Below are 16702 nucleotides of genomic sequence, written 5' to 3'. Positions count from 1 at the left end.
ATTTCTCCTAAGTTGTGTGTTGTATCTTCCATAAGGGAAAAAGACATATTAATCATTTCTTTTACTGCTCAGGGGATGGGTGCTGCTCTCATATTTCAGAAAGGGGCTGGAGAGCGAGGGAAGCCAAACTTTTTCCTATTTAAGGCCAAAGCACAGGAATCTCAGTGGCTGAGTTTTATGACGGGCCCGGTGCTGAAGGGCAGGGAACAACTGATGGTGCTACTCTGAGCTGCTTTGCTTTTCTCCTTTTTGCACAAAGAGTCTCATGTCCGATATTTAGACATGATGAGCTTTGTGCAAAAGGGGACCTGGTTACTTTTCGCTCTGCTTCATCCCACTGTTATTCTGGCACAACAGGAAGGTGAGTAGGTACCGATTTCAAGAAACTTTATGGGGTTTTTGCCTTTACTTCTCTTTACAAATCAGTATAAAGGGGAAACCAGTCTCCTAAAAGCTAATTTCCCCTGTCAGCTCCCAGCTGTGAAACGTAGAACTGACCAGGGTGGTGCTTTTTACATTTGCTTAAAGAGAATACTGTCCGTTTTGTATTTAAAAGTTCTCTGGTTGTTGAAGATAAAGATGTTCTTGTACTAACTTGTTTTCACGTTAATGGTACTGGAACCTTTTAAAAATGGCTTTAAAAAGTTCCCCTCCTGGATTGTTAACATCGTGGAATGCTTCCCTAAGCAGTCTGGAAGTTATTGGTGTCTTGTAATACCTTTATGCTCTCCTTTGTATGCTGGATTCTTTGTAAGGATAGAGAATTAAGCATTGTTTACCCAGTATGATAATGCATCTTAAAAATAGCATGCATTAAGGATAGTCTAAAGGAAAACACTATACATTATTAGAACCATTGAAATATATTTTTGTAAAATGGCAACAAGGTAATATCTGCAATGTTCTTTAAACGGGTTCAAACTGTAAAAGGGTTTCATTGTTCCTGTTTGTATTCAGTTTCAAGCACTTACATGGTTGATTAATACGTATCTTCTAATAATTTATTGTTAAGGGCCTAGTGTTTTCTGCATGTTCTACACTTTAACTGCACTTACACTGACAAAGAGAATATTTATGAAAATGTTTTCAACAGGAATGTTTGACTTTTCTGCAAACAAGGTAAAGATATTAGTACTCTTTGACTTCAAAAAGTTGATTTGTTCTATTTTCTAATAAGTGCAAATTATGGTTCTCATGTTCTAATTTCCTCAAAACCATGTTTGGTTCATTATCTTACTGTGTGAAAATATTTCTTTTAATTCATATGTTTCTCAGAGTCATTAAAATACCAGACATATTGGAATTCAAACTTTCATAGAAATAAGATCTTTAAATGCTAAATTTGAATATACTAGAAGAAATCATTACACATTCATTTCTATGTGCACATAATTTAAAAAATGCTTACATTTAAACCTATAGTTTTTGCAAACATGGTGTCTGAAAACAGTTTTTCATTTTTAATGTCAAATATCTTTAATGTCCTATAGGTTGTATATGTAAGTAGGGGGGAAACACCCAATGATCTTTCTTCAGTTATATTCAGCCCATTGTCACAAACAGAAAGAAACATCCATGTTCCTTGTTCCCTTCATTTCCTCTCCTCCTTTTTCCTCTCCTCCCTTCCTTTCTCCACCTTCTTATCTCTCCACCCCTTTTGACTCCTTTAGACCTCTTCCCCCTTGTCATTCCTTCACTCGTCAACCCACCCCCTTCTTAGGCAAGACCATCTCTCCTCATCTCTCCTCCTCCTTCCCCCCTCCCTCTATCACCCCCTCCCTCATCCCCTAGTGCCCTCCGTGTGGCTCCATCTCTTTTCTTTCTTCCCTCCTCTTGTCTCCTCCCCCTTTCCTTCCCTTGAATTCTCATCCTCTTTCCTCTGTTCCTCTCCTCTTCTCCTCCCCATTCTATTCTCCCAGAAGATGCCACAACCCCTAGTCCTTCCTTGGCTAAAATACAAAATGACTTCTACCATACCTCCACCTCAATCAAGACTTTTACCTTTTTAAAAATCCTTAAATTCTGCTAATTTCTGGGGAAAAAAATCACAAAGTTCTCATTTATTGGAAAGACTACAAACCTTTAATGTTTAGTTCAAAAGAGTGACAGAATATTTGTGGTTGCCTGGTGGTTACAATCTTTTATAATCATTATGGCTATTTTTCTTCTCAATCCCACTTCAGAGGGGAAAAAAGTGTTTGATACTTACAGGATCTTTATATCACATAAGTTCTTTTTATTTTCCCTTTTCCCTTTAGCTGCAGAATATAATAAAAAACTATGAAATTTTGCTGATCCATTTGTATGCTTTTATGCTCAAAGGAAGTTATAAAGGATTTTGTTCAGTTTACTGCTTTTGTTTCTCATGAAAAAAGATGTTTAAGTTTTTTTTGAGATAGTAACATCTTATGTTCCCTGGAGGTTTTATAAAACAAGACCAAAAATTGCTGGTAGATTAGTTTTGGAGAGGTTACAGGAGGTGGTTGAATATACAGCACATTGAGAATAGTCATATATAGTTCTGGGATATGGGATTCTTATAAATGCCCTGAGAATCCCAGAAACGGAACAGCTCCAATAAGCACTAACTTCTAGTCTACTCACACGAATATTCTAGAGCATAAAACATGTCCTCACAAAGAATTTTGGTCTTTTTACAAATCTGTGAAAGTTCTATCTAATTCATGTATTTTCTTCTACCAATGGAGAAACATGTTCTATTTTATATTTCCTGTAGTTTATAAACATGCCAGATTTTAAGCACAAAGACTTGCCACCTAGTGGCTGACAGACAGTTACCATTTGCATAACCAATGCCAACATAAATGTTACATAGCTGGATTCCATACTTTATAATGAGATTTTAAAATATAATATGTGTGAATTTTAAATATTAAATACTACTTTCCTAAGAAAAAGGGTATATTACTGATAAAATATTGTCAAACACACATACTCAAACACAAACACATGGTAGCAATATTCAAAGACTTTTAGGAAATGGGCTTGAATGTTATGGCCATTTTGAAAATTCCATATATAACTATTCCACATATAATATATAACTATTTTTGTGAATATTTGTCAAGTTTGTGAGTTTAGGACTATTTGACATATTTTAGTTACTGCTTATTAAATAGATAAAAGGATAAAAAGTTATTACTAAGTAATATTGCTTCATTAGGGCAAAGAGATAAACTTTATTTTAATTAAAAGTGTTCTAATGTTTGAGCTTATATTTAGTTACTCGGCTAATTACACTGTGATAATGAACTGTGGGCATTTAATTGCTTTAGAATTAAAGTCCACTGTAAATGGACTCAGAGAAATCAGTTCCTTATCACAGGTTATGAGAGTCAATTTTCTTTTACACTAATTTCCATTATGTTTTAAGAGGGGATTTGTAACTGATCAAGCACACTTTGAATTGCTAAATCTATAGGAGGCTCATCTAAAATTTAAACAGAAATTATCTTCAGCTCTGTAAAAACATAAATTCCAAGAAAATAAAGTATTGGTACAAAATTTTGTGTTTTTCATTAATGATACCTTGCATTTCCTCCCTACCTCTAGAGTATTCAACATCAGATGACCTAAAGGCCTCTAAGTAAATAGATATTCTGATTAAATTCTGAAATTAAACATCTCTGTATTGTAAGAGAAAAGAACAAAGCCACTGGAACAATTCTGGAAAAGAAAGACTGTGGTTATGTGCTTCTAACTAATTCAGATTCTTGGGTTGATGTCTTATCTACAGGCTCATTATAAAAAATCAAGAACCGTTTGTTATGAGTTTTCTAGGAGTAGAGTTGAGACTAAAAGCCCTCACAAAAGTCTCTGTTCCACACCTACAGAGTTGCATGCCAGAACTTGAGTAGTCACTCAGGGAGAAGAGTGCCATCTACTGAAACACCATGGTTTCCTTTGTGGATGACTGGTGCAGAGTTCCAAAGATTATGTAGCTCAGTTCTTTCATTTTGTAACATCAGATGATCTCACCACCTTGAAGTGATTAAAGTGGATTGCTTAAGAGTTAACGTTTTAAAGATGAAAGACGTTATTGCCTTTGTTGGACATGAAGAACATTTGTAAAGTTTCCAGGTCTACAATAACTTTCTGGGAACATCTCAGTGGGCTGTTTCTCGTAAAACAGTTTTTCCTGGAAAAAAGTGTAGTGCTGTTGTTTTCTACATTCAAAAGAAAAAAATAAAATAGAAAAGAAAAGAGAGGGGTGATATGATGTAAAAAAAAATCTAGAGTTTTCAAAAGGGAAACTTGGCCTGTTTCACGTCAAGATGACAACGGAAAAAATAAGATAGCAATTCTTACACAAATCATTTGTTAACTGCAGTTTGGGGAGTTATATTAAACACTAGAATTTCTGTCTGTGCCTAATGAAAACACAGCAGAAACGGATTCCTTTCAGATTAACTAATAAAACCCTTGTATTTTCCATGACTGAGGTCAAGAACTGCCGTTTAAAATGTAATCTTAGTGAACAAAATGAAAAGTTCAAAGAAGAGGGCAAAAATTAAAGTGCCCCAAAGATGTAAACATTGAACATAAAGGATTCAGAACCTATTAAAAATTAAATTTGCTTTGAAAAGTCACATTAAGAAATTACTGCTTCAGTAAAATGGCATTTATTTTTCCAAAACTTTGTTTTCTATAGTATTTGGTGTGGAGGATAGCAAACAGGGACTGTGTTTCTCAAGTTAATTAAAATCAGAGAAACACTCTGGAGCTGCCTGGTATGGTCATAAATGTCCAGATTCAGAAGGGAAGCTTTTAATGAAGTTAGAAGTTCATTAATATGAATCATTTAGTAACTATATTTTCTGAAAATCAATCTTAGACATCCTAAATATGTTTTTTTGCACTGGATACATAAGGCTTATCTGTTTATTGTTGTTGCTGCTGATAGGATCCTGCTTCTCTGTATCTAGTAAAATGTATGCTGAGTTCCCAGTCCCAGTTAATCCTGTTGGTGGTCTGGATGTCATTAGGGTGGTCTTGGAGATTAAACTCTTTTTCGTAAGGTCAGGAGAAAATAAACAACAGAATTCAACTCCAGATATTATCTTCTCGTTTTGAGGCCAGATTGAAAAGATATTCTGCAGAAAAATGTTATTCCTTAAATAAAACAAAAAATAAACCCGTCTTTTTAGATTCTGATTTTAAGCTTGCAGGATTTAGAAACCATAATGGGACAGAGCTTTGAAGTTAACTTCTTTAATCCTACCCTGCCCTTGAAACTGCAGAAAGGGAATAGAGTGTAGTAGTTAAGAGTATGGAATTTAGAGACAGCTTTCCTAGGTTCAAATATTAGCTTTACCTCTTACCATATAAAACCTTGGGAAAATCACTTCATGTCTCTGTATCTCAGATTTCCCACCTGTAAAATGAGGATTATGACAACACCCACCTCACAGGGCCTGTGGGAAGCTTAAGTAAAATAGATATACGAAGCATGTTGCAGAACAGGGCCTGCAGCATAAGAGATACAGATACAAACTCTGCCTAGTATTAGTTTTACTAACACTGGAAAATAAAATTACTGTAAGGAAGAAATTTAAGTACTTAATGATTTAGTGATAAGGAAGGTAAGAATAACATTTTGGTTATCAGACATAAAATTTAAAGATGTTTGCCAACTGTAATTATACAAGTAGAATATATTTTCCTCAGTATTCCTATAATTGATCACTAATCAGATTATATTATAATATAATTGCTGATTGTTAGGTATATGATACTTCTAATTCTAATTCTCTAATATTTTTATTTTTCACAGGGCAAAATATTAACCACCTTAAAGGAAATTTCTAATTGGAGACATAAAAATCATATAACTATAAAGAATAAAACAAGGAAACATCTAGAAATGATGATTCATAAAATTTCTTGGTTTGGGGTTTTTTTTTTTTTTTTTGTAGGGGACAAGAATAAGAAGAATCTACCTTGTCCATGCAAAACATTTTAAAATTGAAATTATCTATCTACTTAGGTCTACAGATATTTCCTTCAGTCCTTTTTGTTAATTCATCTAACATACTTTAACATACTCTGATTAATAATAAGCAGCCAAAACATATTTATTAAAAATGTATGTTCTTCAAACATAAGTATCATTTAAAAGCCAAACATATTTCAGTTGGAAGCTATATGAACTCCTTTTGCTCACACTTACAAAATATTCAACTTTCTACAGTAACAGGAAAATAATGTTATGATAATTTGCGTATCACATCTGTTATTTTTAGATTTTCAGATTAAAGAAAACCTTCTCTCTGAAGAGGATTCAATAAGAAGACAAGAGAAAAAAATTAAACTTATCACTCAAGCTAAATTAATAATTTGATTGGATGCTTTAAGGCATACTATTTTTACTCCAAAAATGTAATTAAGACAAACATAAGTTGCATTATTTTTTAGTCACTACAGTAAAATTCTATCAAATCAGCATAAATTAACATTTGAAGAATGGAAACCAAAACAACAAAAAGGAAAGCTTTTAAGAACATCTGAAAATATTAAATTATGTTACTTGGTTTTATTTTTCTCTAAAGTTCCAAAACAGAGAGCTAGAAAATAAAAGAGTCAAAGAGCAGATTATGTCATACACTAGCTGCATTTTGTTTTATAACTTAGATGATGATTTAGTCTAATGCATTGTTTGAGTGACCACAGAGAAATTTATTTCAGGACGGTTCTTTGTACTAAGGAACAGAAACACTAAGTGACGTGAGAGGTGGGGGTTAAAATTAATTACACATTGGAACAGGGAGACTTAGTTTAAGGAATAACAATAAAGGAAGTAATTGGGAAATCTATTACTTGTCCAGCAGTAAAAATGAGATTATTTACCTTTTCTTTAACATATTTACCAAAGTATGTATCTTATCTTTTTCATCAAAGCTTCTTTGAATTTAGATATCTAAGAAAAGAAGGGAATAATATGAGATGACTACTGTTTCTGAATTCCCTTTTCTATTTTATTTCTAAATGCTGCAAGTGGCTAACTAGAGCATTTTATTCCCCTTGAAAACAAAACGTGTTTTTCCTTGACTCTGCCATGATTTTCTCATATATAACTAGGCTATGGCCCTAAAACTGAGGACCGTGAGACATCTGTGTAATAGGTTTAGCTTCTGAGAGAACATATTGCCAACCATATTTTGTCACGCACAAAACACAAAGTTAGAGGCAACTACATAGAATTCTCCATTCTTTCAACAAGGGTGACTGAGGCAGAACTGCAAAAAAAGTCTGACTTTCAGCTACAAGTTTCTACAGGAACTGACTTTTCAGGAGAGCCAGATTTCTTTCAAATGAATGTGAGATAAGTTACGGCAATAAACAAAAGTGCATTAATTCTTATTTTTCAAGCATTCCACCTTTCTTCTTTTATTTAGAACAACATCACCTTTAAAAAAAAAGAGAAGTACACCAAAATAACTCAACCTTTATACTGAGACCTCTATGTTTTAAAAAGCATAACACACATGGCTTCTAATAAAATTTGGAAACAAAAGGTTAAATAATTTTCATTTATGTAACATTGAGTTTAACCCCAATTCTAAAAAATTCGTTTACAACTTTAATGTCAATATTATGCTCACTCGTTTAAAAGTTTGCAGAGCGAATGTAAAATACCATATCTCTAGGTTGTGATAGTACCTTCAATGAGACACAAATATAGGAGGATGAATACACAAGGGAAAATGTTTTATGTTAATTTTAAAGCAGAATAAGGACATAGGAAGAGAAGATATTTAAAATACAACATGCTTGACCCTAGTTTTAACTGTTATCTTCATTTCTCTTTAATATGCCATCAGTATCCAACAGCTAATTTTTATAAAACAAGTCCTACGTTAAATATAGAAAGATATTCTTGACCCAAAAACAAAGAGCTAAAAGAAGTATTAGTATAAACTGGTCGTATCTTTTTCTTTTTTTTTTTCTCAGCTTTATTGAAGTATAAATGACAACTGAAATTGTATATATTTAAGGTGTACAACATGATGAGTTGATATATATACACATTGTGAGATGATTGCCACAATCAAATTAATTAATACATCCACATAGTTACATGTGTGTGTGCATGTGTGTGTGTGTGGTGAAAACACTTAAAATCTACCCTCAGCAAATTTCAAACATATATTGGCCTATGGTCAATATTCTGTATACTAGTGATATCTTCAAGGAAGCCGAGAAGGCTGATATCCACATTATTAATGAGAAAAAACCTTGAGCTAAAACTAATCTGTTGGGACACTTCATATAATGTTAATTTAGAGAAATTTTTAAAAAATAATTCATCTTGAGAAAAGGGAGCCAGTGTAAAGTTTGAAGAGTGTATGTCATACAATTTTATTAAACAACCTTCCATCTCATCAAAATTTTCAGGCCTTTTCTGAAAACCAGTGAACTTAGGTCCTAAATATGTCGTTTCTGCTTAGAGAACAAATTTAATGCCTAGATCCTTTAAATTACTACTGTTCATAATAATATGAAAAAGATTGCACTTCTCTTAAGCATATCTTTCAAAACACCCTTTAAATAGGCCTACTTCGTTCACATGAGGTAAGCATTTTGGCATTCAGCTTTTATGCTCACAAAGTATAAAGGAACGCTCCTTTCAAAGCTTAGACAATATTTCTTTCCAATGTTCTCATCTATTTCAAACATGGAGGAGGAACTAAAATAACTTTTTAAAATAAGCAGATTCTTTCTTGCCTACTTAAAATTGCAGTGAAACAATCATACTTTCTTTTATTAGCTGTAAACACATTGGGTAATTGTAACAAGAAAAGACTTTTAAACTTCTTGAATCCATCAGGGGCGTGGCACAAGATCATTAAAGTTGCATCTGCACACAGAGATGGAAATGAGGAGGGGAGGTATGCTGTAGAGTCCCTAGATTCTAAAATTCTTCTCTTTTTTTGCGGTACGCGGGCCTCTCACCGTTGTGGCCTCTCCCGTTGCGGAGCACAGGCTCCGGACGCTCAGGCTCAGCGGCCATGGCTCACCGGCCCAGCCGCTCCGCGGCATGTGGGATCCTCCAGGACCGGGGCACGAACCCGTGTCCCCTGCATGGGCAGGCGGACTCTTAACCACTGCGCCACCAGGGAAGCCCTAAAATTCTCCTTTTTCTGTGAACTGTTTTTTTACTGAATCAGCCAAACCTCTATACCCAAAATATTTAGCATTACTTCAGGTATGGAGAGGATATAAAAACGGGAACTTGAAGAGGTGATCTTCATGGCTGTATGTAGTATCCATGGCTGTATGTAGTATCCAGGTGGAAAAATCTCAGGACTCTCTCAAAGGCCTCTTGGCCACAAGGCACCAAAAAGTGTTCTTAAACGACTTGCCTTCTCCCAAGCAAGCCTCTTTCAACAGACAAAAGTTCAGGCTCTGAGAAAGTAAAATTTCACTGTTTCACAAAAATACAAATACTGAACAAGTATATGATTTGTTGTTGGCAAAAATTTTTTCAGATGTTTAGAAACTTGTAATTTATTTTCTCAATTACTGGCAAGCTATCATAGTAATGCTCGGGAGCTAAAGTTGTATTCAAGCACAGTCCACAGCTAATGCTTTAAGAATTGAGACCTGGTTTTATTTTGGCAACCCCTAAGCTGATTCATTGTTAATAGCTGCTGAAATTTCAGTATCTTACATATAATTAGGAAACAAGTCTAAAATTTTGGTTCAAGCAAATTTTTGACCATTTTAAGCCACACATACACATGGTCATGATTCATATTTTTCCCTATTATTCCTTGCCAATTTTTGTTTTAAAAACTTTTTTTTTTTTAGTGATTTGGAAACCTCTTTACATCCATATGAGGTATACAATATATTATATTACATCATATTATGTTGACCTACTAATGCCCAACAGAGCTAGCAGTGATATTCAATACATACAATAAGACTTGTTAAGATTTTCCCAGGAATCTGGAAGAATTTTATGTTGCCAAGAGGAATTCAGTTTTCCCCTGAATTTCTCAACTAAGTTAATAAAATCCAGAAAGTCTTCAGAGTTAGTGACAAAATCATCTTTATAGTTTAATGCTCCCATCTATAGTTAAAGCAAAGAATAGAAATTAGATAGAAAAACTTGTTTTCAATTGCACAATTAATAAATAAATATTTAAGTGATTGTCAGATTTCCACTGGTGTTAAGTTCTCCCTACAAGCAAAAGTAAAATACCTACTGGCCCTAAGGAAAATTTACCTTGGTATGCCAATTTGATGTTAATAAACAGATTTGGTATTTAACACAGTCTCTTACTACTTAGCAAATTATGGAGGAAGACCATGATATTCTTCATAATTTAATTTTTGGATTTTTTTGAATGTGCAAAATATTACACCATCTCTCTTATTTTTCAGTTGTGGAAGGAGGATGCTCCCATCTTGGTCAGTCCTATGCGGATAGAGATGTCTGGAAACCAGAACCATGCCAAATATGTGTCTGTGACTCAGGATCTGTTCTCTGTGATGATATAATATGTGATGACCAAGAATTAGACTGTCCCAACCCCGAGATCCCATTTGGAGAATGTTGTGCAGTTTGCCCACAGCCTCCAACAGCTGTGAGTTTAAAGAAAATCTGTACATACTCAAGATTCATATTTAAACACATGAATAGTTCCTATGTCATAGGAGCCTGAAAGGAAGTGAAAGTAATGTCCAGCAAATAATCACATGGGTATTACCAGTAAAAGGTGAACCTTCCTGTTAAAAACCAGGGATTGGATGCAATTTAGGATAAGAAACTGGGACACATTTCATGGGAAAATTGTTCCTATCTATGTCTTGTTTAATCTATATCTTTTCCATTTATTAGCCCACTCGTCCTCTTAACGGTCAAGGACCTCAAGGCCCCAAAGGAGATCCAGTAAGTAAACATTCTACAGTGAAAGGAAATTAGTTCCTTGATGAGTTTGCTTTCTTTTTTTTCCCCTTCTAATAACCTTTCCATATTTGAACTTTCATCATGTATCCATTTCCTTTAGTACCACATATTTAAATAATGACACATGATAACTCAAACTGAGAATCCATAATTGTGCATGTAAAGATTCAGATTTCCCCAACTTTGTATAATGTCTTCATCCCTATTATTGGTTTGAAAAATAACATATAGGTCAATATACAAAGGAATAAATTACACTGAAATTATTCACATGATTTGGGTAAAAATGTATAGATTCCCAAGAAAACGTATCCCTTATGTTGATTTCTTATAAAGCATAGAAGCTACAATTTAATAATGATTCTAAATCACTAGGACTTTTCAGTGTTTTGTTTATTTTTATCTCTGATTTTTTTTAGGGTCCTCCTGGTATTCCTGGGAGAAATGGTGATCCTGGCCTTCCAGGACTGCCAGGTTCCCCTGGTTCTCCCGGCCCTCCTGGAATCTGTGAATCGTGCCCTACTGGTAGCCAGGTAATAAATTCCAGAACTAAAAGAGTGTCCCATTTAAAACTACCTGGTTCATTTTCTTTTCTTTAGTCTATATGACATCTCACTTCTGTGGGTTTCTTATATCTATTCTCTGATTTTATGTATTTAACAAATTCCCATCTAGTGCTTATATATGCTAGGCACTCTTCTAAGTGCTTTATAAATATTCACTTTTCCTCATAATTCTAATGCTATTGCTATTATATCTTTGCAAAATTTCCCAGCTTCTAATTTCCCAGCATTAGGTTTGAAAAATGAACCATCAACTCCCCAAAGAATTAACCTAGAGAATTTAGGAATTGCTGTTACTATTCTCCTTATAATCCTGATGGTAAAGCCTCTGAAAGTCTGGACAAAAGCAGCTGAAGAGCTACGAACACTCCTTAACGACTTCAAGTCCAGAGGATTATTCAAGCCTATGCAACTACTCTTGCCAAGCCTTCAGAGCTTATCCTGCTCCTCTTGAAAAGCATGGTAACCCACTAACTCTGCATGTAAAGCAGATAACTAAACAAATAAATAAGACAACATTTCTACTGCATGAAATTAGGAGAAATTAGAAAACATACATAAATATCACTCTGGGTTGAAAAAAAGATTTTCAAAAATCAATTTGACAGGAAGCAAAGGATATAGTCTAACATTCTTATCTTGGTACCAAACAGAATCCATTCCTAGGCCTAGAATTCAAAATAAAATAATCTCTAAAACAATCCAATAAACACATGAACCTTTCTATTAAATTTCTACGGGGTTTTTTGCTTGTTTTCTACGGGGATGTTTACTTTTTGGCGTATCTGTTAGGTACATTAACCAAAAACTGGAGATATCCATTTTACTTGTATCATTAACTTTTGAGAAAGTAATTTGACATCATTTTTTCTGCTCAAAGTAAGAAAGTCAGATTATATGATCTCAAGGCTCTTTCAGCCTTCGTCTATGATCTTATGTTTCTAAGGCTGTAGATATCACTTAGAAATATTTTTAGTAAGAGCATATAGAAACAAATTGCATACAATCAGTTGAGAGATTTGTGCATTGCATAGGCAAGTATTTCTGTAAGACATCTAATATCTAAAGTTACAGAGAGATAGAATTAGCAAGATAAATAATACATACCACACTCTCTGGCATGCAGAAAACTTTCTATCAGTGAACAGATGTTGCATGCATTTCTTCTAAATGCTTCTGAAAAGAATTATGATCTATATATCAACATGATTTTATCTACCTGGTCTCTTTGCTACAGAACTATTCTCCCCAGTATGAGGCATATGACGTCAAGGCTGGAGGAGGAGTCACAGGCTATCTCGGGCCACCAGTATGTACATGTGTTTGTCAGCATTTAGAGAATAATTTAGCCTTCCACTCTGTTAAATCTTGAATTGTTGTTCTTCTAGTAATACAGTGTTATGACAGAATTGTACAAAATAGCTTATTCTTTGTTAAGGTGGGAAAGAAAATGGTAGGTTTATCATGATCCTTCTTTCCTAACTCATTTTTTTTCTTCACTGCCTCTTATTTCATGCCTGTTTTGCCACTCCTTCCTTCTTTACAAAACCACCTATTCTAGGGGCACACCTGCCTTCATACTTAGGTCTCACACTCATATATTTCCTAATTTTAATCAAATTTTGTTATTTTTCACTTCCACTTTTCCATTTTCTCACCCGAGTTGTTCAAAACCTTCTTTCAACGTCTGCTCACTATTCAAATGCTACTTTCTAGATGACAATCCACTTGATGAGAATCCAATACCACAATTCACCTCACCTCAAATCCTGAAATCAAATACAAATATTTCCAGAATTTATCGAGTATTGAAGTTCATCTATTGTAAATGATATCAATTCACATTGTATGCAAAGGGTTCCCTTCAAGGTAAATGACTTGAAGTTTTGATAGAAGAAAATAGCAAAAAAGCATTGAAACCTAGGCACGTGTGCTTGACGCATGGCATCCCATGTAAATGACCCTTGTTGAAGAATAGCCATTAGGAGGAGCAGTACTATGGAAGGTTACATTTTACTGCCAGAAACAGGTATGTATGTGTAAATGAGACATGAAGCTGGATTCCCAGGGATTATGGAAGATTGCTGCCCAGATCATTGGACCCCATAGTTGTGACTTCTAAAATTAGAGAGGACAAAATTTCAGCTATTAGATCTAAATGATCAGTTAAAGAAAGACCCTTAATTGGTAAAAAGTAAATTGTAAGAAGAGAATTTTACTCATCTTTAAAGTTTTAGAGGCTGTGACTTTTTTGTGTATATTTTAAAACCAGAAGGACAATTGTATTAACTATGTAAATGTAAACATCTGTTGTTACTCAGCTACATTCACATTACGAATCCTATTTTTCAATCAGATATACTGTTTTTACTAAAAAAAAAAAACCCAAAAAACTAAAAAATCCACTACTTATTAAGATTCCAGAAAAAAAGTTACAAGATAAAATTTAAGAAGAAACTCTAGTTTTATAAATTTATTAACAGTATTTATAAATAGTGTGCTACAAAACTGAAGATTTTCTAATTTAACCTTTATTTCTGAACAATGATAAATCATTTACAATCTATTGTTTTCTCACGTACAATGAATCTTACATACGCAACTAAATCTTCATATCAACACAACTCAGTGATATGGTTAAGAACTTTTGAGTTGATTTACATCATTATTTTTAGAAACTGGGGTTTATAGTATGCAGATCAATATTTTTCCACATTTAGTTGAGCTGGCAGGCAAAAATATGCTTCTTCCTCAGTTCAAGTATCACCCTAATGTTGCAGAGATTCTCAAAGCATTTTGTATAGATTTTTCCAGATTTTGAATGTGCTTTTTGGGGAACTCAGGTCAACATTTTATAACACCAATAATTTTTATTGACTCTGAGAGAATTTCATTTAGAGTGAAGTTTTTGTGATGAGATTTTCATTTAAAATTAATAAAATTAATTAATCTATGAATAGTTATCACATAATGAGGTATGCTGTTCTCACTTTTAAAGATGTCAGTATCATTCCAAACAGAGACATCTCTGGTGCCTGGATAAAGTGTATTTCAGATGCATTTATTTTGTACTTATCTTTCAAATTTTTGTTCCAGGGTCCGCCCGGCCCACCCGGTGCCCCTGGTGCATCTGGTCATCCTGGTTCCCCTGTAAGTATAGCCATTAATGGTGATTTCTTCTTCATGCATATTATATAAATCAAGTTAATACAGATCTTGCTGTAATTTTGCCATTCCAGCAAGCATAATCCCAATTAAGTAGAGAAGTAGCAACCAAGGAACTATCATTCCTTCAAAGATGTTGGAATTTCACATTTAGTTCCTTTTAACTATTAGCAATTAAAACCTTGGTAAAATTAAAACACATATTTAATTTGCATGTCATATGGCTTCAAGTCTGAAATAATTCAGTTTCAGTGGAATTAAGTGTGTAGAACGGAATAAATTAACTCTATTTTGACCTGAAAAATTGTGGTTTCAATATTTATAAACTAAAATAAAATTCACTGACTACATTCACAAATTCTGATTTCATACTGTCTTCAAGATGTAAATGAATCATATGAAGATTAAGTTAGTTTAAAAATATTTACGTATTATTCTATCCACTAGGGTTCTCCAGGATACCAAGGTCCCCCTGGTGAACCTGGGCAAGCTGGTCCTTCAGTAAGTAACAATTATATCTATATTTAATAAATTAACAGTTCTAGATAGAAACACCCTTCATTTTCTAAAACATAACCGGCAAATGTTACAAAATATAGATCAAATTTATTTAAAATAATAAATTGTACTTTTATGATCGTTGAACTGGTTTCAAAGATCTTTTGGGCTCAATGGCTTAGATATCTTAGAGACACTATTTTAATCTAGGAATTTCCTGGCTAATTAGCCACCACCACAGTCCACTTCCTAGTGCAAATACAAATCCTCTTTCTCTTAAATATAGATTAATTATCCTGTAGCCACTCAGTTCACCTGCATGTCTACTCTTCTGAAATATAATTTTAAAATTAATTTCGTAGAAATAAGCATAGTCTAAAAAAGTCCACCAAGAAAACATGCTGTGTAAATAAGGTGAAGTTAGTTTAATATTTCAAAATATTTGAAAATACCTATACATTTAAAATTTCAATATCTCAAAAAATGTAGAAGTGCATTTGGGTTTATAAATACACACATGTGATATAAAATACTGATACATGGTACTTTTGATTTTCATAAAAAATAAGTTTAATAAACAGTAACAACTGGATTTAATATAGGTATACTATTAACTTGGTATGTCATTTTCATGATGAGAAACATTGATAGTATTTTTTAAAAGGAGTTTGTTTCTAGAAATACACATAATTAGAATAATAAATTGATTGTAAGAGAAAAATTTACAGATATATTTGTTTTTTTATTTCCTTTTTTTCAGGGTCCTCCAGGACCTCCTGGTGCTATAGGTCCATTAGGTCCTGCCGGAAAGGATGTAAGTTTTTAAGAATTGAATGGGGATACAGCAAAATTCAAGTTGGAATATTCTAAATAATATATCCCATGTTCTAGAATCTCAAAGAGAAAAACCTTACTCAAAACATTGTTGATATCTTAATAACTTTTTAGCTCATATTAATCTCTGAATATCTACATAGTATTTGCATGGCTACATATACCAGTTTTTGAATTCCAAACCAACAAAACCCCCAAATGTGCTTCTTGACTCTGTCAGGAAGAGTCATCCAGTGAATACATCACTTAACTAGAGAAGATGCTTCTTCTCTCTCTCTCTTGTAATAAAGAAATTTGTATCAGTTCTTTATGAACTTGAAAACTTAAAAACACAATTAATATCATGTCAGTCTTTCTTTCCCATTTAATTTCCAATGGCAAATTCTTCCCACTGGATTGAGAGGTGGTCATAATACTTGTTTGGAGTGATGCCTGCATTTTTTATAAGTTTATATCAAGGTGGGAGAAGCTCTCCCGATTCCTTTTACTAGGAAAGCTGTTCTCACAACCATATGTTTAGTCCAACCATTTTCATGAGTCCTTGGTGAGAAAAATGCAAAATAATCAGTTCACTAATTGGTTACAATGAGTTTTCTCTTACACAAGCTCCCATATATTCTTTATTTCTCCACCTAGGGGGAATCGGGAAGACCCGGACGACCTGGAGAGCGAGGACTGCCTGGCCCTCCAGTAAGTGTTCAGCATG

At 33.7% G+C, this 16702-nt stretch overlaps 1 protein-coding gene across 1 annotated transcript in view; it reads left to right on the top strand.

The window, feature by feature from the left end:
• Positions 1 to 285: 285 nt before the first annotated feature.
• The window catches only part of COL3A1 (collagen type III alpha 1 chain), a gene marked incomplete at its 5' end in the record, with an annotated part of 38848 nt that continues 22431 nt past the window's right edge, over positions 286 to 16702 (top strand). The window contains 9 exons of the mRNA XM_079710691.1: positions 286 to 361; positions 10411 to 10613; positions 10868 to 10918; positions 11356 to 11469; positions 12737 to 12808; positions 14596 to 14649; positions 15112 to 15165; positions 15923 to 15976; positions 16633 to 16686. Of these exons, the coding sequence (XP_079566817.1) occupies positions 286 to 361; positions 10411 to 10613; positions 10868 to 10918; positions 11356 to 11469; positions 12737 to 12808; positions 14596 to 14649; positions 15112 to 15165; positions 15923 to 15976; positions 16633 to 16686 (732 nt within the window). The remainder of the gene's footprint in view (positions 362 to 10410; positions 10614 to 10867; positions 10919 to 11355; positions 11470 to 12736; positions 12809 to 14595; positions 14650 to 15111; positions 15166 to 15922; positions 15977 to 16632; positions 16687 to 16702) is intronic.

This window comes from Hyperoodon ampullatus, assembly GCF_949752795.1.
Source record: "Hyperoodon ampullatus genome assembly, chromosome: 8".
Classification (NCBI taxonomy): domain Eukaryota; kingdom Metazoa; phylum Chordata; class Mammalia; order Artiodactyla; family Ziphiidae; genus Hyperoodon; species Hyperoodon ampullatus.
The sequence above is the reverse complement of the archived record's forward strand: the minus strand, read 5'-3'. Positions and strand labels throughout refer to the sequence as shown.